This window comes from Coturnix japonica, chromosome 3, assembly GCF_054131305.1.
Source record: "Coturnix japonica strain WE chromosome 3, WE-NBRP24, whole genome shotgun sequence".
Taxonomy (NCBI): Eukaryota; Metazoa; Chordata; class Aves; order Galliformes; family Phasianidae; genus Coturnix; species Coturnix japonica.
Window position 1 is genome coordinate 101,183,161 of NC_140665.1, and position 24,164 is coordinate 101,207,324.

At 47.5% G+C, this 24,164-nt stretch overlaps 1 protein-coding gene across 3 annotated transcripts in view; it reads left to right on the forward strand.

Annotated features, from left to right (window-relative positions):
• BLK (BLK proto-oncogene, Src family tyrosine kinase) overlaps positions 1 to 17,980 on the forward strand; it is a 32,801-nt gene extending 14,821 nt beyond the window's left edge. The window contains exons 4-14 of one of the 3 annotated variants that reach the window (XM_015859871.3): positions 5,703 to 5,796; positions 6,581 to 6,679; positions 7,346 to 7,449; positions 10,129 to 10,278; positions 10,755 to 10,907; positions 11,311 to 11,490; positions 12,036 to 12,112; positions 15,241 to 15,391; positions 15,736 to 15,867; positions 16,295 to 16,547; positions 17,693 to 17,980. In XM_015859871.3, the coding sequence (XP_015715357.2) occupies positions 5,703 to 5,796; positions 6,581 to 6,679; positions 7,346 to 7,449; positions 10,129 to 10,278; positions 10,755 to 10,907; positions 11,311 to 11,490; positions 12,036 to 12,112; positions 15,241 to 15,391; positions 15,736 to 15,867; positions 16,295 to 16,503 (1,349 nt within the window). In that variant the 3' untranslated portion in view covers positions 16,504 to 16,547; positions 17,693 to 17,980. Of the gene's footprint in view, positions 1 to 5,702; positions 5,797 to 6,580; positions 6,680 to 7,345; positions 7,450 to 10,128; positions 10,279 to 10,754; positions 10,908 to 11,310; positions 11,491 to 12,035; positions 12,113 to 15,240; positions 15,392 to 15,735; positions 15,868 to 16,294; positions 16,871 to 17,692 lie in introns of those variants that run through there. The other 2 variants (XM_015859870.3, XM_015859872.3) reach the window with 2 other exon arrangements.
• The last annotated feature ends 6,184 nt before the right edge of the window (positions 17,981 to 24,164 follow it).

The following is a 24,164-nucleotide window of genomic DNA, read 5'->3' on the forward strand; positions in this document are numbered from 1 at the left end:
CCATCAGCAGGTCTTGAGAATGAGCTCCCATGCTACAACCATGTGGTTTTTGTAAGTTTAGTGTTGCCAGGCAGGGAGTTTATTGGTTCATTTTGAAAGAATCAGTTTAAATCACTACATGTTGATAGCGGCCAGTTTCTCCCACTCACTGAAGAAATTAAGAGAGAAATGCACTCCTTCATTGGCTGAGCAAAGTGAGATCTGAGGTGCCGACTGCATGAGATCCCTCTGCCTCCAGCACGAGAACCCATGAATGCCATAACCAGCCAGCTGAAGATTTCAGAGGTAATAGCAGAGAGAGACTACAAAGAGAATGAGAAGAAAGGAAAGTACAAAATAAGGATGCTCGGAGCATCCTGGCTGTTGGCTTCAGCCACCTCTGCAATTATCTGCAGATTGCAGATGGCATTTGGTCGATGATTGCCTTTCAGCAGGAAGCCCTCTGCTACCTCTGCCCAGCCTCTGAAAGCAGCTTGTAGTTATTTGTGTCAAAGAGATTTTGTAGATTACAGACCGAGAGAATTAGAAGAAGGTAAAAATACAGAGGAAGGTTGGAGGGAAGCGGTTAGTAAATCACAATATTTTCTCATATGTATGAAAGAGCAGAAGGGGAGATAGGTCTGGGGAAAGGAAAAAGAGGGATGATGGATATAATCAGTGTAACAGCAAACCTGGCCTTCATGGTCTTATCACAGAATGTTCTGCATTGAAAAGGCCCACAATGACCATCGGGTTTCAATCCCCTGCTGTGTGCACAGTCACCAACCAGCAGCCCAGGCTGCCCAGAGCCACATCCAGCCTGGCCTTGAATGCCTGCAGGGATGGGGCATCCACAGCCTCCTTGGGCAACCTGTGCCAGTGCGTCACCACCCTCGGGGGGAAAAACTTCCTCCTAATATCTAACCTAAATCTCCCCTGTCTCAGTTTAAAACCATTCTCCTTGTCCTTTTGGATGCCTCTGCTTTGAGGTGACCAGAGGAACGTCAAAATGGAAATATTAAAATGTTCTGGTATGATGTGGTTTGGTGCTATTCAGTCCCACACCTGTGCTGACACTCGTGGTGGAATGTAGCTCTTCATCCATGGGAATCTGAGTGCATTTCTGTCCAAGTATTTGTTTTCCAGAAACCATATTTCCTTTGGAGAAATGGTTATCAGGGCACATTTCCAAATGGTCACTCACTTCTACCTCCTCAACTGAGCAGATATCGCTGTTTTTTTCATGCTTATTTTTTTTTAGCATAGTTTTTGCTCTGGTTAGAAGCATGACAGACATAGTCTTCAGAGGCGCCTTTTACTTCTGCTTCAAGCCAGAAGGCAGAAGTGGAAAGATGCTAAAAAATACCATGTTAGACATTTGTAGATGTCAAAAACCTTGTGGCTTGTTGGGTATGGTTCCAGTTTTGGAGGAATACTCTCACTAAAAATTCAGGAACTTCTTGTTTTTCTCTATTGGTGCCTAAGTTTCCAGAGATGATGCTATGTCTGCCTCTGTCCTGTGCAGCAACATGAGCTGATAGGAACCATCTGAGACATTTGAATTTTTCCCTGTTTTCCCCTTCCCTTTCTCTTTCCCTTTCATTATGAATTTTTTCTCTTTCTGCTCTTGTTGTAGTGCATCTTGTTTCACAGCTTCAAGATTTCACACTGACGTTTCAGAAATTATCTAATTTTTGTTAACAGATCCTAATTCCTCCTGTCATTATTTGTCTTAATGGAAGTAGCATGAAGATAGGCAAGAAGTGTATAACTGTGTTGGCAGTATTGCAAACACACTCTTTATTTATTGAGGGTTATTCTATCATGTGAGCCTCTCATTCATTTTACCACACATCCCTAAGCACTCACAACACCTCTAAGGTTGGTGTTGGGTCTTTCCTCCACTCTGTGAAGTCAAAACTTACCTTTAATTCTGTACTTCCAAAACCCTCAGCACAGCAAAGTCCAGGTCCAAGCACACCAGCTCCATTTCTAGAGCTGCTGCTTTCAGCTTGCTTTAGATAGATAAGATGTAGAAGATAGGAGGAATACACCCACGATCGCCCTTTCAGCTGCTCACAGCTGAATGTAAGCACTACTGATGGAAACAACTGATTGTTTCGGATGCTTCTCATCATGCATCATCATAACCTAAGAGTGCACAAAGAATCAGCTTCTCCACAAGGACATTTCTTCCAATTGAGGAACTGCAACTTCTTCAGCCTCTGGCCTTGCTTTTGACTAACCATAGTATAAGCAGGTCTCATTTTCAGAAGGGGGAAGCTGGGTGTGCTCTGGAAATTGAAGTCCTTTGAAGTACTGCAAAATTAACATCCAAATTCTTGGTCATTTTTATTGTTCCCTGAAGATGGATTTGAGTTTGATAAGGATGCAACAAGAAATGTGGCTGTGAGCTTCACTGGGAAACAAAAGAGGAAGGCTTATTTCTCATTGAGAAATGAGGAGTTCTTGTACAAAAATTATCATTCTCAATCAAAAGTAAGAGAGGGAAGGAAGACAAGAGTGAATGCTCCAGATTCCTAATTAAAAGTTAGACATTACAATTTTATATGATGTTATGAGGAAAGCAGAAATTGTCTGCAACAACATTCACTGAGTCAAAATGATGCAGAAGGCAGAAACATATTTGGCAGAAAGCATTCCTTCACTGCAAGCTTATGTTCTGAAGGCACACTTTCCAAGCAGACCTTGGTGAACCAGCCCACGTCTTGCTGAGCTGGGAGACAGGACCCAATTTTAACAGCATATCTCTTAGTTGAGCCAATACAGTGTCACAGAATAGTGGAATCATTTGAGTTGGAATGGACCCTTGAAGGCCATCTGTCCCACTCCCTACAGTGAACAGGGACACCCACAGCTCCATCAGTGCTCACAGCCCATCCAGCCTGACCATGGCTGTCTCCAACCCAAGGTCACCCCCCACCTCTCTCTGTTTCAGTGCCTCACAACTGTATTTAACCCTGCTGCCACTTTAGCACAGCTCTAAACCAATTCACCATCTTCTGTAAGACACTGGCATAACCATAGCGTGGCTCCACCACCTTAGGATGCTTGCAGACACCTTCCATTCACGATGGGGCAGCGGTGGGAAGCCTGGTTGAATCATTTCCATTAAGCCATCAAACTGGCACTTGGCCTATGCAAACTGAGCTGGTATCTCACTTTCCTGACAGCAGCACGGAGCCAAGACGCGTTTGGCTCGCAATCAAAGCCCTTGTGCTGCTAGCACTATCTGCAAAGCAGTCACTCCCAGCAGCCCCGACAGCTTCATGACCTAACTCAGTCAAATGGGCCAAGAAAGCATTATCGGCGCTGTTTCCCAGCAGGGTGACAGACTCAGAGAGGGAAGGAGCTGCTTTCATCATGAGACGGCAAGTCCTGCTGGCTTGGCCAGAGACAGCACTTTTCTTCTTGCTCACTTCAGCATGCCGTGTTTCTCAACGCAAACACTGAAAAGGGGATAAGAGGGAGTCATATAATTGTTTCACCGTGCAAAACCTTTTCTTGTCCTTGCAAAATGTAATCCTTTTCTTTCTCGATTTCTCTCTTTTTGGTTGGTTGGTTTTGCTTTTTGGTTTTGTTTATTTGCACTTCCCTTGCTTGATTCAAGTTCAAAACTACCTTTTTTTCTACCTCTTCTTCCTTTTTTTTTGTTGTGTTTTATTTATTTATTTTTTTTTCAATTATTCGAACATGCAGCCGCTCCGTACTTGACATTTACTTCTACTTTTCAAAGGAAAAGCAGAACCGCTGCATGATTTCACTTACAAGTGGAGTGGGACGGTGCATGTGGATGGCACATTGTCCAGCCACCTTGCAGCAGTGCACGCCTGGCACCTCTCGTGTTGGAGAAGCTGAGATAACACCTGCTTTCTCACGGAGGCAGCAAGTAGATGGATGCAGTGCTAATGCCAGATGCTCTGAGATCCCTCAGAGGGAAGCTCCCAGCCGTGCAAGCTATTTTAAGACTTTAAAGCCTTGCAGCCAGCCATGCTTTTCCCCTCCTGTAGGAAAGAGCACGGCTCTGCCGAAACTTCTGCACCTCCAAGTTCCTCCTTGCAACTGCTCACAGCTTGGTTTGCTGCCTTTCCCTCCTTGCAGCCCTCCCACGCTGACCCTCCACATCCCTCATTGCCTGCCAGTCGCCAGCGGGTCCTGCCCAGACACAGCACCCGAGCTGCCCCAGAGACATCTTATCTGCCGATGACAAAGGGCCAGTCTGGCTCTCTTGCTGGTGGCATTATTTGAAAAGGTCACACAGAGACAGTGGCTTGACAGTCTGTTTTGAAAAATGCTATGTATAGCCTGTCCGTGGCTCTCGGTGCATTCATTAGGCTGATGACAAGATGAAAGCTTTCCACGGCAAAGTATCTGTTTATTCTTCTTTTTCTTTCTCCTCTTCATTTCTTTGTCCTTTTCCTTTTCCTTTTCCTTTTCCTTTTCCTTTTCCTTTTCCTTTTCCTTTTCCTTTTCCTTTTCCTTTTCCTTTTCCTTTTCCCTTTTCCCTTTTCTTTTCTTTATTCTTTCTCCTCCTTTTTCCCTTTCCCACTTTTTTTGTCCCTCTTTTCTTGTTGTTATTTTCCTCATTCCTTACCCTTTTCTCTTTCCCTTCTCTCTTCCCTTTTCCTTTCCCTTTTACTTTTCTACCACGTTTTGGTTCAGTGATTGTGTTTGTGCATGCATGCCGATCACCTTCATAGGTTTTGCTCTGCCCCAAAATAGCTGCTCCTTTCTGCTTCAGCAGCTGCGAGCGCACATGAAAGGTCACACAACCTCTCCACGAGCAGCACCAGCACAACCTGGGAAGCACATGTAGCAGCTCTGCTCCCATACAGAGATCCCCCATCCCACAGAGATCTTCCCTCAGCAGCCTCATGCACACATGCAATGCCATGCACAGTGCAGCTTGTGTGCAAGAGAGTGCAGAAATTCATTTGTTTCTGCCCAAAATGTGCTGGACCAACACGGATTTAGATAACACAGAGTGTCAGGGTAGGGGGTGGGGACTCAGTCCTTCTCACAGCCTTGGCCTGAGTGAGTTGCAAGAGAAATGGGAGACACAGAGCACTGGTCTTTGGGTCTGGAGAGAGGAAATGCTGAAGCAACCACTGCTCTCTTGGGAACTGTAGCTGAGCCAAAGTGAGCAGCTGAGTGCTGGAGCTGAGGACAGCAGCATGACTTACATGTGGTGACACATCTGCAAGAAACAGCATGTAAAAGGGATGGAGAGACATGATCCGAGCAGAGAGTGTTTCGAGGGAGAGTTGGACCCTTGCAATGGGCTCCACTAGCAGGAACTGAGGTGTCACCATACTTTCTGTAGACAAGAAAACCTCCTCTTTTTGAGTCAGAATCCCTGGGCAATGTTGCCACAGCAGATTTCATTTACTGTTATGTAGAACTGAGGCCAAGCACTGACAGATTATTTACGACTTTTCTTATTCCACACAAACACTTTTTCCTTGTTGACACTCTGGGTTTTGTGTATGTGTGGATCTGGAGTGCTTTAAAAAGACAAGCACAGGAAACACAGGTAAAACAGCTTAAGCTCTGAGCAGAGGTTGTGGCTGGCAGGAAAGATGGGCTGGGGGAAATCTTGGCTTTGGGGTCATGGGTGCGAGGGGGAAGTGCCTCACTGCACCGCTGAGTGTGTGTCACCCCACAGTAAAGAGCTGAATTCAATATGCTGCTTCTTCTTGTAGATGACATCGTTGTGATTGCACTGTATGACTTTGCTGCTTCAAGTGACCGTGATCTGGAGCTGGTCAAGGGGGAGAAACTCCAGATCCTCTCCAAGTAAGGGATGCTCAAAGTTGAGCACAACCAGGCTGGCAAAGGTGGGGACTTTGGGATCAGACATGAATTTGATGCCCACCAGAGCTGTGGAGATGTAGAAGGTGACATTATCCTGCTTTCCTGGGGTTACAGGCACTTTGGGGTCAGGTTGTGTCCATGCCTGGCTGCTGCTGGGACCTTCTCCCCTGCCAGTACACTTGGGTGCAGAAGTTGCATGAGTTAACACCACTAACGCAGCCCATTGCATATTTTGTGCTGATCGTGCATTTGCAAAGGATGTGGGTTGGGTGTAGTCAGAGGAAAGGACAGAGTTGAGCCAGGAAGATGAATGATTTCATTTCATCTTCTTGTAAAACTCACGAGAGGAGGCCAGCTGTTCATCTACCCAACCCATAATAGGGCAGCAGTGAGGTTTGGTCCCATTTAGCCTTGGAGGGCTGCTCTGTCCTTGGCTGTCCTGTGAGGTGGCCTCCTGAAGGGACCTAATGGACACATGGAGCATGAAACCAGTGGTCCCTCTGGAGGGGGATGGCTTTTTGTCATGGTCTGTGCTTCCTCTACATCAATGGAAAGAAGCCGTGACCTCAAGAAGCTGCTGACAGGCCACACAGTTTTTCTCAGCAGCCTTCAACCAAGTGGTGATCCTAGGAGAATGAGAGAGACTTCACATATTAACATCTCCCCTAAGGAGTGCTCAGAACCCCATACACCATGTTGTCCTCTAATCCTTACCTATTTGTGAAACCTCCTCCAGGCACTGACACGTTTTCTTCTTGCTTTGCAGTGAGGGGGACTGGTGGCTGGCCAAATCCCTACGAAGTGGGAAGAAAGGCTATATCCCCAGCAACTTCGTTGCACTAGTAGACAGCCTGGAACAGGAAAAGTAAGTGCATAAGCTGATGAGGGGTGAAGGTTGATGCAGGGCTTTCCTACCCAAAACAGCATCTTGACACTAGTTGTTGCTTTAGCCCAGATGTGGACTTCGTGTCTAGCTCCCTGCTAAGAAAGATTTTGTATCAAAGCAGAAGAAGGAGAAGCTTTTTCTCTGTTTTTTATCCTCCTTGATGGTATTCAGTTACAGAGGATTAGCCCCAGTAATCCCTCTTGGGATCCACCTTGGCAATCGCCTCTTGGAGAGACCCAGCCATTACTGAGTTCAGCATGCAGAAATGGGATCAAAGCGTAGATGCTCTTTGTATCCAGGGGGTATGTTTTAATGGCAGTTAGCACCTCTAACCCATGTATCTGCTTCACACATGGCCTGTGGGTCCCTGCTCTGGCTGGGCTTGTGTATAGCAACACTGGAACAAACTCTGTTCTTTGCTTTGCTCAAACTGCTAGGCAGTGAAACAAGCCCGAAGTGACAGAAATCTGCTGTTTATACACCAAAAACAGCTCATTACTGCCACGTTCCAGCAAATGGAAATCTATTTACTGATAAAAATAACCCTCCATTTCAGAGTGTAATAGTAAAAAAAAAAACCAAAACAAATCAACTAGAAAGAATGTCCTTTTTCTTATTCTGAGCTTTACCTTTTCTGTCTCCTAGGTGGTTTTTTAAGACTCTGAGCAGAAAAGATGCTGAACGGCTGCTGTTGTCTTCTGGTAACAAAATCGGCTCCTTCCTTGTTCGAGAGAGCGAGACCAGCACAGGTGAGATCTACAGAGCAACTGCTGGACATCTCAGAGCTATCCAGATGCTCCATAATATATAGATATAGTTTTGCAGCATACCTGCCAGGCCCATGCAGATGTCCCATAACATCTCACAGGTATGCGATACCTGCGTTTAGGGGACTAAACAGCCCTTGGTATGATCTGAAGCAGAATCCTTTTCACCTTCAGTGCTTTTCCCATACCAAACTTGCTACTCTTTAAACAGAAAGGAGCTGAGAGCCCCTGTGGGATGATCCCAAACCCGGAACAGGAGGCTCTGAGACTTAGAACAAGATCTGGTGTTGCCCACACTGCTCTGAGCCTGTGCCCAGCACAGAATGTGGACCTATCTGTAAGCCCAGGTTTGTGCTGGGGTGTGATGCAGGACTGTAGGACAAGGAAAGACCTTGTGGCTGAGAGGCTGTAACCCCTTTTGGCCATCCTGATTATTTCTAGGGAGGATGAGGCTCCTGCCATCCACGTGGCTCCATGTAATGTATTAAATGTTCTGCTCTCATTGAGAGAAGAGAGAACAGATGCTTCCCAGCTCTTGTGCTCTGCCCTTACACCACTTTTCCCAGGGGAACAGGAGCCAACCACAGTGAATGACAGGGAAAGCTCCATGGCACTCACTCCAGCAAACCAAACTCTGGCTTTGGGTGAAATGCAATCATTAGCATTAAAGACAGGAGAAGGATTAGCCAGGTAGCAGGCAGGTGATAGGTTGGCCTGGAGGATGCCTGGAGCCCCTGTCACTGCTGCATGCTACACATCACTGCTCTGAAAGATACAGGGATTTAATTCCTGCACTCCCTTCTGCAGGGCTGTGTGTTGTCACTGCAGATGGGTTCACACGATGTTTGGCTCCTTCCTTTTGCAGACCTTGCTCTGCAGAAACCCCTACATGCCCCAAGCCATGTCCATGCATGCTACTTGCTCTTCTGGATTCGTGCCTTATAGGCCCAAATTGGATGAGCTGTAGCCTGGCCTGTACGTTATTTCAGTCACCATGAAATTAAATCACAGAATCACTGAATTATCAAGGTTGGAAAAGACCTAGAAGATCATCTAGTCCAACCATTGCCAGTTCTTCCCATCAAAATCATATTCATCAACACAATATCCAAACATTTCTTGAACACATCACCAGCAGCCACAGCAACAATAATAGAATAATAATAATGACAATAATAATATTGCATGAATGCGGTTAATCCATTCTAGCCAGAGTTATGCTAAGCACTGCAGACACAAGCCCTATAGCATCACCTCTCTGCACCCAGCAAGAACCGTACATCTCTCTCTGGGAAAGACATTCTTAGCTGTGTAGTTATAGCCCTTAATTAACAAGACAAGGGCTGTAAACAATGAGCCATTCTTTGGCTCTTTGCCGGAGTGTTTTGTTGCACTGCTGAGGATGCTGCAGGGCTCCATAACACCCAAGTGCTCCGCTTCCAGTCTTGGGGTTCCTTTTCTCTGCATATAAACCAGCGGGTCTTCCATGAAGTTTATGTGACTGCATTTCATAGTTTGGAACAAAATTCATCCCAAAGCAACTGCTTGCACATGGAAAACTTGTAGACCCTCCCAGGACCTACTTGTCAAGGCACATAATCAAACAGCAATAGAGCAAATGTCCACAGAAGTGATTTTCTATTGTTATTTCCTTTAAATTATCAGCGCAAGGAATGTTTCCAGATGTAGTGCAGGAAACTGCAGTGAGAACTGGTGCTGTGATGGAGAAACACCAGCCAGGGAGCATTACGTGCTGCCAGACTTTCCCCTCATGTGGAGGATTAGGCTTTCACAGTCAGCATGGAATGCCCCACTTCTGCTTATGATCCTATATGACAGATACATGTTTTTTAACATGTATAGCCTTGCCTTTTCAGATGTTAAAAAGGCAACCTATCAACCCAGTTGACGTATTGGATTCTTAACAGCCCAGCAGGCTTATAACAACTTTCTCTGGAAATATGATCCAGGCTAAGGGGGGAAAAACTAACATTGCTAAGCTGTATTGAAATTTACCCTGACATAAGCGTGAAGTTGCTGCTCTGTAGCAGCATTTTGTTCTTGTTGTTTTGGTTTCTTTCTGTGTAAAATATATATATATATATAAACATGTGTTGGATTATAACCCCATTACAAGGAGAAAACAGATGAGAGTGGGACTGGGGTTTAGGCTATAGGGAAAGACAGGGATATGAGGACCTTGGATAGCAGTGAGAAGGGACACTTATTTCTTTACCTTCTTTCTCCCATGAACCAACATTGTGGTTGTACCAAGGGGTTGTATCTATAAACCAGCTGGTCTGCAGTCACTTGCTTTGTCTGGATGAGAGAATTCAGATGAAAAAGGAAAGCTGTGGAAAGTCTATAATGACCTAAAAAGATGGGGTTTTGATGACCATGTGGTTTCCACAGGGCTGTTGTTTACCGCATAGACAAGTCTTACCCAACCAAACCTCAACAGGCCCAGTCAAGCTCTGGTGAAACTTCACCCTCTTAGCATGCACTGGAGAGGTGGAAATTAGCAGCTTTGGAGCCTGATGAGAAGGAATCAGCAAGGGATGGGAGAAGTGCCTACAGCTGCAGACAGCTGAGAAAAGAGAGGGTTGCTGGTCCCTGAGTTGCTGCTTGCCCTCACTGTTTCTTCTCTTGCTTGCCCTCCAGGTGCCTATTCCTTGTCTGTGAGAGACAGCGATTCTGCTCATGGGGATATCATCAAACACTACAGGATCCGCTCGTTAGATGGTGGAGGTTATTACATCTCCCCAAGGATGACTTTTGCCACCCTGCCAGAGCTAATCCATCATTACAGCCGTAAGTTGCTTTCCTTCCCTACTGACTCCTAGCAGGAGGTGGGTAGAGGAAGGGTGGGCTTGCTAGTCACCACCATTGCTCCATCCACCCTCATGAGCAAGATGCTCTCCTCCAAACTGGGCTCCCATGCCCTGTCTTTTGTCCTTGGGCATTATGAGGGTGAGCTCTGCCAACTGCAATGTAACCAGGGAGTCACCAAGAGAACTGAGCACTGAAGGGATATGCAAGAGGAATGCCTGGGAAGGTTTGAGACTTACTAAGCAAGACAATAGTCTCCTTTATGACTCTTTTTGAGCCTCCTCCTTTAATTGGATCCATTTTGGCTGCTCTGATCCCTGTGGCTGAAACATTGTGGGTTTATGGAGTTGTCCTATAAGCTGGCTTTTTCCTCTTCAAGGAGGAGCAGGTTAGTTCTGAGGCTGAAGGTTTGCTGATGAACTGCCCATTGAACTGTCTTATGGTTTTTGCTCACACAGAGAGGGGAGATGGTCTGTGCCAGAGGCTCATGGCTCCCTGCATATCCCTGGCTCCCCAGAGGCCCTGGGCACAGGATGAGTGGGAGATCCCACGGGAATCTCTGAAACTTGTGAAGAAGCTTGGCAGTGGGCAGTTTGGGGAAGTGTGGATGGGTAAGTACAGTAACCCCATTCAGGAAAGAGGAGACAGAAAACTCTCTTTCCTGAAGACAGGGCTGGTCTGGGCATGGGCATCCTGAAGTATGAACAGCTAATTTGTGGGTACACCTGCAGCAGTAGATGATGTACTCTTGGGAAGGACCAGAGAGGTTGTATTTGCATGGTTCAGCGTAGGCTTCATAGGGAAGTTGTGACTGATATGCCTCTCCAGTCTCCTCCTATACCCGCTGGCTGCTCAGAACCTACTGGTCTGAGACTTACCACTCCCTTTTGCTGGGAGGCTGAAAACTGTTGCTGTGGTTTTCTGCTCCCTGCTCCACAAGCTCTTTTCCTTACATGGCCCAGCAGAGCCTGCAGAAAGGCCAGGATTCCTCAGTGCATCGTTATCTCCCTGCAGGCTACTACAAGAACAACTTCAAGGTGGCTGTGAAGACCATGAAGGAGGGCAGCATGGATCCTGATGCCTTCTTGGCAGAAGCAAACTTGATGAAGAAGCTCCAGCATAACAAGCTGGTCCGGCTCTATGCTGTAGTCACAAAGCAGCCAATTTACATCGTGACAGAGTACATGGCCAATGGTAAGGAGCCTTACCAAATGCTTTTGTTGGATTTCTTGCAAAATCAGGTCAATGAGCTGGCTGGTAGTCCCACTTATAATGGGTGGACATTGTGCTGAACTGATAAGAAAAGCAATAAATGATCTAGTGGACTGTTTCTGGAAAAGGAAGGGACCCTCTGGTTATTAAATACATGGTTACATGTTTCATAAGCCCCTTCACAAGATGGTGGCACTTCACTTGAAGAGTATTTCAAGTTCTGATCCCCCCCCATTCGTGTTGGAAGTGCAGAAGTTTGTTCTCCTAGTGGTGAAATTGTCCTTTTGCCCCTCTTGACCATGAGGCAATGAGTGAAGAATGTCCAACACTTTGCAAAGGTGTGTGCATGGAGTAACTTGGCTGCTTTTCAGAGCACTTACAGAAGGTGATGCAGGGGACACCCGCTGCCCTCCCTTGGATTCTCTCCAGGATATGGGCAGATTTGTTGCACATTCAGAGAAGCACCAGAGAAAGAACATGCACAGATGTATTCAGAAGGCTCACTGCAGTCTCTTCTCTTTTTGCAGGATGCTTGCTGGATTATTTGAAGACGGAGGAAGGGAGCCAGCTGAATCTCCCCAAACTCATTGATATGTCTGCTCAGGTTAGTGATCATCCACTGGCAATGAAATGGAGGCCATCGTTTGTTTTTGTCCCAGTGAAATCGTTCCAAGTTTGAAGTACATCTGTGCCAGCATCAAGTGTCACAGAGGAAAACAGCACCTCCTGGTATGCTGTCAGAGGGCTCCTCTCTCAGCCCTCATCTTAATGTGCATGTCACATCAGCAACGCTCTGCTGGCCCTCAGGGGAACTTTATGCAGTGCTGGAGGACATTTATTTTTTTGCTTATTTTTTATTGTTATAGTTTTGCTTGTTTGTTTTTGGTTTGTTTTGTTTTTATGGCTTAGTGAGCAGGAAGAAGGTTGTTTCTCTCATGACCAAAAGGAAAAGAAAGCTGAACAAAGAGACTTTCACTGTAGAAACGTGCTGGCTTTCCTCAGTTCTTCCCTCCTGATGATGGGGCATAAAAGATGTTGTGCCCCTCAAAACTGCAAATGACCTTCCTTATGAGAGCTAATTTCTGCCTTTATAGGGTTTTGTCCTTGTAAGCATCCCCAGGCTGTAAATGCGAATAGTTATAGACCCATCTGTAGCCCCCTTGTTTAGTATTTCTCCATTGATTTCTTCTTTCCTTCTCTCATTCACTTTTCCCTTCCCTACTTCTCTCCTTTTTTCATTCTTCTATTTGATCTCTTGAAAGATATCGCCTGTGGTTTGTTTTAAACATCTGATGAGAAGCATAATGATCCAAATCCATCACTATTTGAGAAACATTGGATTTATACCTCTGTGAAAGAGGAGAGCAATACTGAACATGTGGAATGACAGAGCATTTCCAGGCAGTAGTCTCGCCTGGCCCCAGCACCAGGGTTGTATAAGTGACAGCACTGAGGTTGCAGGAAACCCTGACAGAGACCTTTTCCAATGCAACTTCCAGAGCTGAGAACCCAAATATCTTCCTGAGCTCAGGGTTTGAGCCCTGAATGTGACCTGGTGGTCTGAGCTTCCCCAAAACCCATCCACTTCAGAGGTGAAAGCTGAACAGTCCCCATATAGTTGGCATTGACACTTGGGTTCATGTTGATATCCTCTGTCCATGCTCACCTGGAAGCACCTTTCTGGGAACCCCTCCACACTATTTGCATGACCCTGAACTGCCCATGGCTTCCAGGATCAGGACAGCAAAAACCCAGACATCTGAGCAATGTGGTGCCCAACATGAGCTGCCTGAAGTGCGTGAGAAGGATTCTGCCCATCCTTCATGCTGTGGGCGTCAGTTTGAAGATTTCATCATTCCCTTCCCTCCTCAGCTGACTTCAGACACTCAGTAGCTCTGAGATGAGGAAGAGGAGGAGGAAGAGGAGGAAGAGAGCAGTCTATTGAGACAGTTTGCAGTCTATGACTATCAGTGGTATTGGGATGACAGCATGACCCAACAGGCATCCAGCCCCATCAAACATAGTTTTGGATCCACTAGCATCCGTTGGGGCTAAGATTAGAAAACACTGGTCTGATGCATTTGACCCTGTGGTCACTCTTCAGAATGAAAGCTTGAAAGATCTCTGGTCTGGAACGAGCCTATCACCAGCTCTTATCTCATTAGATCAGGAGAGGAAATGACATCAATTCTTCCATTTTCCACTACAGAAGGCAGCACATGCACAGAAGGGGTGTTGATGCAGGTTAGAAATGCAGCATTGGAAAGTATGTGTTAGTATCCTGTTTGAAACCACATTTAAGTCAAGATGCTGATGTGAATCTGTATGGGGTGGAAAATTGCTCTGCCATCACCCACAGGCGTTTAAAAGCTTTGATAGGTGTTAACCATTATTAGCAGGGCTGTGTGCATCCACTCCTCCTGAAAAATGCCTGGCCCAAATCTGAACTTGGCTAATACAGTAGCTTTGGAATATCACATGTCACATCATCCAGCACTCAGTGGTAAAAGATCACTGCCCTCATTTATGGGGGTTCATCTCACACCAGATATGACCCCAGGGCTGCTCCAACAAGCTAAAGACTGAAGGATGATCTCAGGAGCCAGAACCTCCCAAAGTAGGGTGGCTGAAGAAGGCAATGTGTGCCCAGGACAAGGGATCTATATCAGTTGTATTGCTACACATACCTGGGTTTTCTGCTCTATTGCAACCCATAGAAATCTGAGGGCAGCTACATCGTGTCTTTGGTTCCTAATCTGGATCCAACCCAAAGGATGAAAACATGAGTCTGATCTGTATTGTGGAAGTCTCTCCATGGATCTGCACCCTACTTGGAAGCAGATCTACTTGGGAGACCAGAGGAGGATGCTGAGAAGCCTCTGATTGTCCCAGATTTGTCTGGACTTCAGTATTGTGACTTGAGAGACAGACAAGCTCTCTCAATGTTGGTTTTTTTTTTTTTAATTCTTTTTTTTATATATATATAAAAAATATCACTTATTTAATCTGTAGTAATGATTATTAAAATCCCAACTAGAAGGAACAGTCTTGTGGCAGAAACTGAGAATCCAGTGATGTGGCTTCAGGTTAACTTCAACTTTCTGCAGCTCACTACAGACACAACTCAAAGTCACAACTTCTGAGCAAAACAGAATGATGCTCCTGCTCTACTTGACTTGGCTGTTCAAAGCTTTGAGAGACTGGCTGCATGCTGGTAGAGCTGCACATATGCATAGATATGTGGGTAATATCTGTGTACATGCAGATGTTTCTGTCTTCCTGTTTATCTACCTGTCTGTGGATCTATCTGATTGTTCATCCACCCATTCACCCATCTGTCCATCTATCCATCTGACCATCTATCCTTCCATCCACCCACCCATTCATCTATCCTCTCATCCATCCATCCATCCATCCATCCATCCATCCATCCATCCATCCATCCATCCATCCATCCATCCACCCACTCATCTATCCTTTCATCCATCCATCCATCCATCCATCCATCCATCCATCCATCCATCCATCCATCCATCCATCCATCCATTTATCCATCCATCCATCCGTTCATCCACCCATCCATCCAAAGATGCAGTCGCATGCATGTGAAGGCATTTGGGCAACCCTACATACAAGCTGTGCATCTATAACAGGTGGATGAGATGCAGACAGGCTACAAAGTGGTCCATGGGAAGGTGACAGCTGAAGATGGGCTCTTTTCTCCTCCCCTAGGTGGCAGAGGGAATGGCATACATTGAGAGAATGAACTCCATCCACCGAGACTTGAGAGCTGCCAACATTCTGGTCTCAGAGACACTCTGCTGCAAAATTGCTGATTTTGGCTTGGCCAGGATCATTGAGGATGAATACTTGGCACAAGAAGGTGGGTGTCATTCCCTGCGTTGCCTCACTGTCTCATTTCCCTTATCTCCAGTTCTCTTACATGGGGCATCCAAGGGCTGGGCTGGGACCATGTCAAAAAGTCATTAAAGCTGGAATAGCTTTGATTCTACTGGGGAAAGAACAGAGAAATACGAACTTTTGTCAGGTAGAAAAAAACCTTTTAATTAAAGCAACAATTTCTGTTGTCTGTTCACATCTTCCTAACTTGATAATACCTTCAGTAAGTCACACTGCAGCTCCTCAGGGCTCAGCTTTTGGGGAATACCTTGCCCATGTCCATGGGCACCTTCACATCCTATATTTCCCTTTGCTTCCACTGAGCAGGAGCCAAATTCCCAATCAAATGGACAGCACCAGAAGCCATTAACTTTGGAGTTTTCACCATCAAGTCTGACGTGTGGTCTTTTGGGATCCTCTTAACTGAAATCATAACCTACGGCAGGATCCCTTATCCAGGTATGGTGAGTAGGAGATGAGCATCCATCAGCTTCAAAGCATGTAGTGATGGCTACAAAGCATCTGTTGATTGCTTCAGAGCATGTACTGATGGCTCCAATGCATCTAGTGATGGCTTTAAAGAATCTACTGGTGCCTTCAAAGAACCTAGTGGTGTCTTCAAAGCATCTACTGATGGCTTCAAGGAATCTAGTGACGGCTTAACAGCATCTAATGGGGGCTTCAGGTGCTTTATGCCTGGAGACAATGCAGATGGGTACTTCCAATCCAGACAAAGCCTGAAGAAGGGAGTTGGGAGTGGGGTGGTTGGATGGATGAGGGACTGCAGACAGGGGTGATACTCAACTGTAGCCCAACATCTGGTCTTTCCTTGTCCCCACATCCCTGCAATGCTGAATAACCCATGCTGTGCTGTGTTCTTCTCTAGGAATGACCAACCCTGAGGTGATTCGCAACCTGGAGCAGGGTTACCGCATGCCCTGCCCAGACATGTGTCCAGCTGAGCTCTACAGCATCATCCTGAGATGCTGGCGAAACAAACCCGAGGAACGCCCGACCTTCGAGTACCTGCAGTCTGTCCTTGAGGACTTTTACACAGCCACAGAGAAGCAGTATGAGGCAGAGCCTCAGCCATAAGCCACCGGCACCTGGGGACAGAGGAAAGCAACCATCCTGCACAGGTTGGTGATGGCTCTTGTCAGGATCTCCCTTTCTCCCGTGCGCTTCTATGATGGATTTGGAGATGGGGAGAAAGGAGGGACATGAGGGAAGACGATGGTGTCACAGCCCCCAGCTGCCATCCCTCTGCCCCCAGGAAGGGGGGAACACTGCCTGGAGGATAGCACAGGGCTGCATGCAAAGCCACTGACCCCTCCACAAAACAGGGATGTGTCCTCTCTGCACCTTCTGGGGTCTCACCAGGCCTCCAAACTCTGGAGTCATCCTTGCATGGGGTGCCAAACCTGAATCCTTAATAAAGAACTGGAGAGACCATTTTCCATTATTTTATTTTTCCATCAGGATGTCAATGTGCTCCTGCATTTCCCATTCCCATTTCCCAGCTCCCTGGGAGGAGGTTGTGCTCTGCTGCCAGGTAACAGCAGCAGGATGAGAGGTGATGGCCTCATGTTGTGCCAGGGGAGGGTCAGGCTGGATATTAGGAGGTATTTCTTCTCATAATGAGTGGTGCTGCAGTGGCACAGCTGCCCAGGGAGGTGGTGGGGTCACCATCCCTGGGGGTGTTCCAGGGAAGGATGGATGTGACACTGAGACACGGTCTAGGGTGGGCACAGGTACGGGATGATGGTTGGTTTGGGTGATCCTGATTGATCTTTCCAACCTTGATGATTTCGATTCCTCCTCCCAGCCCAGGGAGGAGAAGGGGAGAGGTTTGTGGTGTGACCACCAGATGTCCCCACTTCACCGTGAATCTGAGAGCTCCGAGCACAGCGGGGAAGGGGAAAAAAAATGATACAGAAATGCCCCAAAATAAAATAAAAACGGAACAAAATAAAATAAAAATAAGAAATAAAATAGAATAGTATCCTCCCTCACTCTTCCTGCTTTGCAAAGCTCTTCATACATCACTGGTGATTCGTGCTATAGGACATCTCCACATCCTGCCCTAGGATTGATGAGTAGGGGTCTATGAAAGACAAACACCCCTCTACCACTGCAACTGCAGCTGGATGGGGAAACACAGGGTGCATAAAAGAGCATTAGATGCTGTTAGTTGGGCAGTGGGATCCTCCCAGGTGTCCAAACCTGGAGGTGAAACAAGCCCTGGTGTCTCAGCTGTTTCTTTATCACACGTATGCTCTGCCAGTGCCTTTCACAGCAGAACCACAGGCAGCTTTGCACCTCATGGAGGAAGATGCAGCTTTGCCAGGACATCAGAAGTAACCCTCCAAATCAGCATTAGTGGGAGCAGACAACTATGGTTACATTGACCAGTCCAACAAACCCACCATCTCCATCTTCACAGTCTTGCTCCTGGGCCTCCTGAGCAATATGTGAGCAGAGCCTGGTGCTAACTTGGGATTAAACAGTCTTGGTCCACTTGTTTTTTATTAATGATAAGGCACGCTGCAAATAAATACAGCTGAAATAGAAACGACTCCTGTGGATCTTTTATGCTGGAACAAACAGGGTAGGAGAGTTCCAGGGTATCTGCAAAACACTTGTGCGTTTCATTATCACCCAAGGCCAAAGAGTCAAGTATTGTAGCTCAATTTAGAAAGGAACTGGGTATTTTTATGGCCAGTAACAACACGTGGCCAAGCCCAGGGTGAACATAACAAAGTAGAGGCAGAAAGTTGCATTTCCTTTGCACTGGACATCATGACCTCTATTAACTATGTGTTGAATTTGTTCTCTGCCACACCTGTGACAAATGGATGGGACAGACACTCACCTGGCTTCGTAGTTCCAGGTACAGAAACAACTTGCATTGCTTCCTTCCATAAGGCGAATGGGGCTTGAGAAGTCTTCATAGCCTTAAGAGAGACCTTGAGCTCCATGGGCAGCAAAGGTGCTGCAAGTGATTGGGGATCTCACACTCTGTGATCCTTTGCTGACCTGCAGCACTGGTATTGCTACCCAAACAGCTCACTTCACAAGGAGGCAGTGAAGCTTCCCAACAAGAACATGCTGTTTATTTTGTGCAGGCATCGGGTTCTGCAAGGTGTTTTACAAGATAAGAGGTAATCCTTGCCTTAGAAAGAATATGAGCTCTCTGAATGGCCCAGACAAGGGCTTAAAGAGGTACTTAATGATATATATTTCACAGGACAACCAGGAGGGTCCTTTCATTTCTCCCCCATGTGCCGGCCGGTCTTTGTGCAGACCTTTGAAATGGCCTTTCCATTCCTCATACAGAAAGACCCAGACTTCCATTATCTGTCTGTGCTATTTCTATCCCACGTGGTCTTGGTCTCATCACTTCATCCACATCCTTGACCTAAAAATTCCACCTGTGCAGCTAATGCTCTTATATTGGTGTGGAGGTGTGCGTTAACTCCCTGCCTACAAGTGGTTGGAGGCTCCGGATGGAAAGTTTCTGGTGTTTTTCAGTTGTCCACCTTGTAAATATGGAAATATTCCCCTGGCCAAAACGTAGCACTTTCTCCAGGTGACAGCTGTGTGCTGGGACATGTTAGCAAAGTGGAAAGTGCATCTGGAAACTTGGAGTCTGGGCCAGGGCTGAGAAAGACATGGAAAAATCAGCAGGTGCCCAAAAGGGAAGAGGTGGGAGCAAGAGAGACAGCAAAGGAGAGCCAGTGGGAGGGCAGGGCAGCCCAAGGACCTCATCTGGCTTGCTTCCCTGAGAGGACAGAGAGTCCCCCAGAGGTGGGGATGCTCAGGGCTGGGTCTGAAAGATGTGGGTGGCCATGTCTGAGCACTCTCTAACCAAAGGAGAGGGGTGGCGATGTGACATTGCCAGGCTGTGTAGGTGACAGGGAGAAGAGATGTGATACTGATGCAAAGCAGAGACAGAGTCTCCAGGAAATCCACCCAAGGAAAGGCTCCTCTGGCTCTACAAACACACAGAAAGAGTCTCAGTGATGAAGAACATCAGGAAAAGGTCCTGGGGGAGCACTCTTCTTGACACTCAGGACCCTACATCACCAGTTTCCTTATTCTTTTCTCCCAGGACTCTTCCTGCACTCTTTCTCTGTTCATCTTGCAACATCCACACTCACACAGCACTGGAGACAGGCTTTGCTGTGACCCCACTAGGGGTGCTGCCAAACATCCCTTCTCCAGTGTTTCCTTCCCCACCATCAGCTCAAGGTGACTCCCAGTTAAAATTAGCAGCTTGTTCAGCATAGGAGAGAAGGGCCAGCCAACTTCCCACAGCCTGCTCCAGCACGAGCCTGAGGGTGAGCTCATGGTGCTGGGAGCTGGCACCAGGGCATTCAGCTTCCCATCCAGCCTGTGCTTTTGCTCATAAGGAGTCATAGCCAACCTCTCAGCCATAAGATTGTGCTCCAGAGCAGTGCCAGCAAAGCAGAAGGAAAGAGAATGTCCCTGGAGCATCCTCTAGTTCCCACCACCATCTTCTGCATGCCAGTTGTCACCCAGCTTGTACCCAAGCCAGGCATTTCACTCATCCTAATTGTCTCTGTGATAGCAAGAGAGTTCCCTCAGCCTTTCGAATCTATATTTAACTCGTCCTCACCTGATCCCTCTTCCTGCTCTCCTTATCTTTCTTTTCTCTACATTTATTTATTTATTTTCCAGGGCAGGCTGAAGCCACAGGGTGGAGATAGCAGGAAAGGCAGCCATGGGCAGTGGGGTGGTCAGACCTCTGCCCTGGGTTGGGGATGCTCAGGGGTGTGATGCTCAGTCTGCCAGCAAAGGGCTTGGATGGTAAATGGAGTCAGGACCTTGATCCTACCTTGCCACTCAGCCCAAGGAAACATTTGCTCTTGCAGCAGGAACCATCAGAAGAAGAGCATCTTTGTTTCCTTAATGTACCAGTTAGGGCATCTCGTGCAGGCTGAACTCAGCCCTGAACTCAAATGTCAGTGCACGAGCCACTGGTAGCTGATGTGGGCATGTGCTCTTGCAAGCTGAGGGATGTTCACCTGCTCTGAAGAGGGAAGAGTGAGAGCCTTTGCCTTGCATTTATTTCTCCAAACCTACCCTGCAGAGCAACTGGCCTGTACTATCCAGGAGGTCAGTTATGAGCATCATAGTAAGCCTTTCTACACTGGAAATTGGAGCCTGCAATACAGCACGTATGATCCAACCTTCCACCTCCACCAGCAATTTGCCTTTGCAACTTTCATCTAATGACCTCTACCCTCGCCATCGTCAACCAAAGACTTTGATGGCCTCTCTTCTGCAGGACTAACCCTGTTAAGGTTGTTCTGGGTGGTGATGACTCTTCTGTACGCTGAACTTTTGAGCACACTCATTATGGCTGTGCTGGTAAACAGAAAAAGTACTGGGCTCGTCCTCTGACCCTGAGGCCAGCTGGTCTGGTTTGCTCATGTCTGTACTATTAAATCCTCACAGCCCCAAGAGCAGAGTGGACACATCCAGAAGATGTTTTGGCAATGGTGTCTGGTGTGTGCTGTCTCCAGACTCATTCCCAAGGATTGTGCAGATCAGAGCTGGTTGACCTGGGCCAAGCTGATGATGGGAGTATGCTAACAGTTTTACAGCATAGACAATCTAATTGCCAGCTGCTTTGAGTTGACTGGTATAGAGAGACCAGCTAATCCCAGTTTTGCTGGAAGTCACTGATGTTGTCCTTCATCTGGTGGACTGAGTCACCACACTCCATGGACCAGCACTGCAGAAGGGGTTATTCAAACCCAACCGGACAGACTGGGACAAAGCACCTCTGTCACCACATTTTCCTCAGGTGTTTAAGAGCTCATATAGGTTCCCATCCCTGGATCTCTATGGATGGGGAGCCCCCTGTTCTTTCTGTATCTCCAAATCCTGTCTCCCTGAGCTGGACAAGATCGCTGCACAGCTCATGTCGCACCATAGGTGGTCCCCCAGCCCCACCGCATGGTCGCTTCCCTCTGATAACGCCGGGGTCTGAAAGGTCAACCCAAGGGCAGTGAGTGGACATGTATCAACCAGCTTCGACATGCTGCACTCCAGGAGTAGCTGTGTTTAGAGCCAGCGACTCTCTGATCTTCAATAACCTGGCAGCAGCTTGTAAACACTGAGCTTGATGTGATAGCATCCTCAGTGAGCAATTTACACCCTTCCCCCCCAATCTTGCATCCCTCTTCTCACTCACACAGCATTGGAAGCCTGAGAGAGATGCATGCTTGGAGCCAAAATCACTAAGCATTGACACAGTCTCTTTCTTATGTGTTTGATCTAAAACAAAAGTGAGATATTTTAAACCCTTCACCTTATACCTACACTACCCCAGTCCCAAGGAGAGACCTGCCAAGCTGGAGCTATCTCTTGAGGCAGAAGTAACTCAGGCTAATGGGCAAATCATGCTGCCTGCATCTCAGTCTTAGCTCCCTGTACACAGGTATAAAGGGGTCTGAGCACTGGAGATGGGCTGTGTTCTACTCAGGGGGTTTCTCACAGCCTTGTCCCCTTGGGTGCAGAAGGACTGGATGTCAGGATTGCTCAGCACAGGGGAGATGCCCAACCACTGTCCCCTCTGAAGCATGGAGAACTCACAAAGATGGACAGGGAGAAAGAGGGCCACCACATTGCAGCTCATTTTGCTGTGTTATCTCATGCTGAAGCACCTAAAAAACCCTTTAAGATGTTATCTCCAAGATGACCATTGTGCTGAGGCTGGCACAGTTCAGGCTCAACTAACACTGACCCAGGTGAGTCCCAGGCATGGTTTGGGGGTTATCATCTCCACACAGTCAGTTTGAATGTGGCCACTGCTTTCTCAAGATGAAGAGAGCTTAATAGGATGGATTCAACTCATTCTGCCCAGCTTGCATTTGTGACCAGCGAATGCTTGATTTGCTGGAGTGAATTTGCTGTGTTCCCATTATCCTCCACCTGGGAAAGAACAAAGTCTGAAGGAGAAATCAAAGCGCTCCCCAGCCAAGTCCTCCCCTTTCCTTTTCCCCAGCAAAGCGGCAAGGTGAAGGCCACGGGACAGAGCCCAGCTGTGCCTCCTCTTTCCAACGCAGTCTCCCATGCAATCCTTGTTGGCGTCCCCTCTCCTCCTCCTCCCAAGCCCGGAGGAGGACTGCAAAACAAGCTGAGCGTATCCCCCGCTCGCTCCGGAGCCGTTCCCCTGTGCTCAAGGTAACAGGAGGCACGCATCTGCACCCAGACCCCCCCCTCCCCATCACGGGAATGTTCTGTTCCCGGGTGTAAGGGGGGGATGCCTGCGTCAGGCCCTCCTGCCGCAGGGACCTTGGCTTCTGGCTGGCAGTGGGAAGGACAGTGCTGTGTGTTCAGACCAGAGGGTCACTGGGGGGCTGGGGGGGATGGATGTTATGGGTTGGAGCCCCCTCTCCCAGCTACTGGATTCCATGGAACTGTTGTGTCCAAGGAAGGTGCCAGCATCAAGATTAGCAGCAATATGGGTGTATTTGCCTACTCCCTTCAGACAGAAGGCACTGTGTGCCTTACAAAGCATGGTCTTACTGGTATAACACTGGATTTTCATGTAGTCCAAATAAATACCCACTTTGTTTCCATACAGACTATTAACCCACTGTGATCTGAGCCCCCTGTTACTTCTGGTGGAAAGGATTCCCCCTGGCTTGTGGCACTGATCACCTGTTTCCCCATGCAGTGTTCAGGCTGTAGCTCATTCAGATCTGATTTCCAATGGACACTTGAAAATTAAAGCCCCATTCTTCCCTTCTGTCTCCATAGTTGAGAGATATGGTAAGAGGAAATGAGTTGAAGTCTCACCATAGCAAAGTTGCCTTAATGTGAGTTGTCTACAATTGTGGGACACTGAGAACTCAGAGAATCATTAATATTGGAAAAGACCTCTAAGTTCATCCAGTCCAACTGTCCACCTACCACCAATGGAGAGGAGAGGAGAGGAGAGGAGAGGAGAGGAGAGGAGAGGAGAGGAGAGGAGAGGAGAGGAGAGGAGAGGAGAGGAGAGGAGAGGAGAGGAGAGGAGAGGAGAGGAGAGGACAGGAGAGGAGAGGAGAGGAGAGGAGAGGAGAGGAGAGGAGAGGAGAGGAGAGGAGAGGAGAGGAGAGGAGAGGAGAGGAGAGGAGAGGAGAGGAGAGGAGAGGAGAGGAGAGAAGAGGAGAGGAGAGGAGAGGAGAGGAGAGGAGAGGAGAGGAGCCCCCAGGCATACCACAACTAAACAATCCATCCCCTAATAGGACCCTGAACACAGCACACAGCCCACACTCAGCATGTTGGTGAAATATATTCCAACCTGCTCAGCAATCATAGAATCACAGAATCATGGAATCACTCAGGTTGGAAAAGACCCCCAAGCCTAACACCAGCCCACCCCCACCATTCCCACTGACTACACCTCTTAGTGCCACATCTCCACACTGAACCCCTCTAGGGCTGGTGACCCCACCACCTCTCTATGCATTCTGTGCCACTGCATCGCCCCTCTTTGGGAGAAGTTTTCCCTAATACTTAACCTGAACCTTCCCCGGCATCTCTCTATTCTCTTACACCTCCTCCTGTTGTTGCAGGGGACATCTACATATCTGGCTGGCTTTGGAGCTGCTTTTTCTCAGCACAAGTCAAGAACAAGAGTGACAACAGCAGGGAGGTTGGCTGTGGCACGGTTGGACGGATATGGGTAGGCAAGGAGCTGTTTGGCAGGGAAAGCTGACATTCGCTACTCGAGCTAT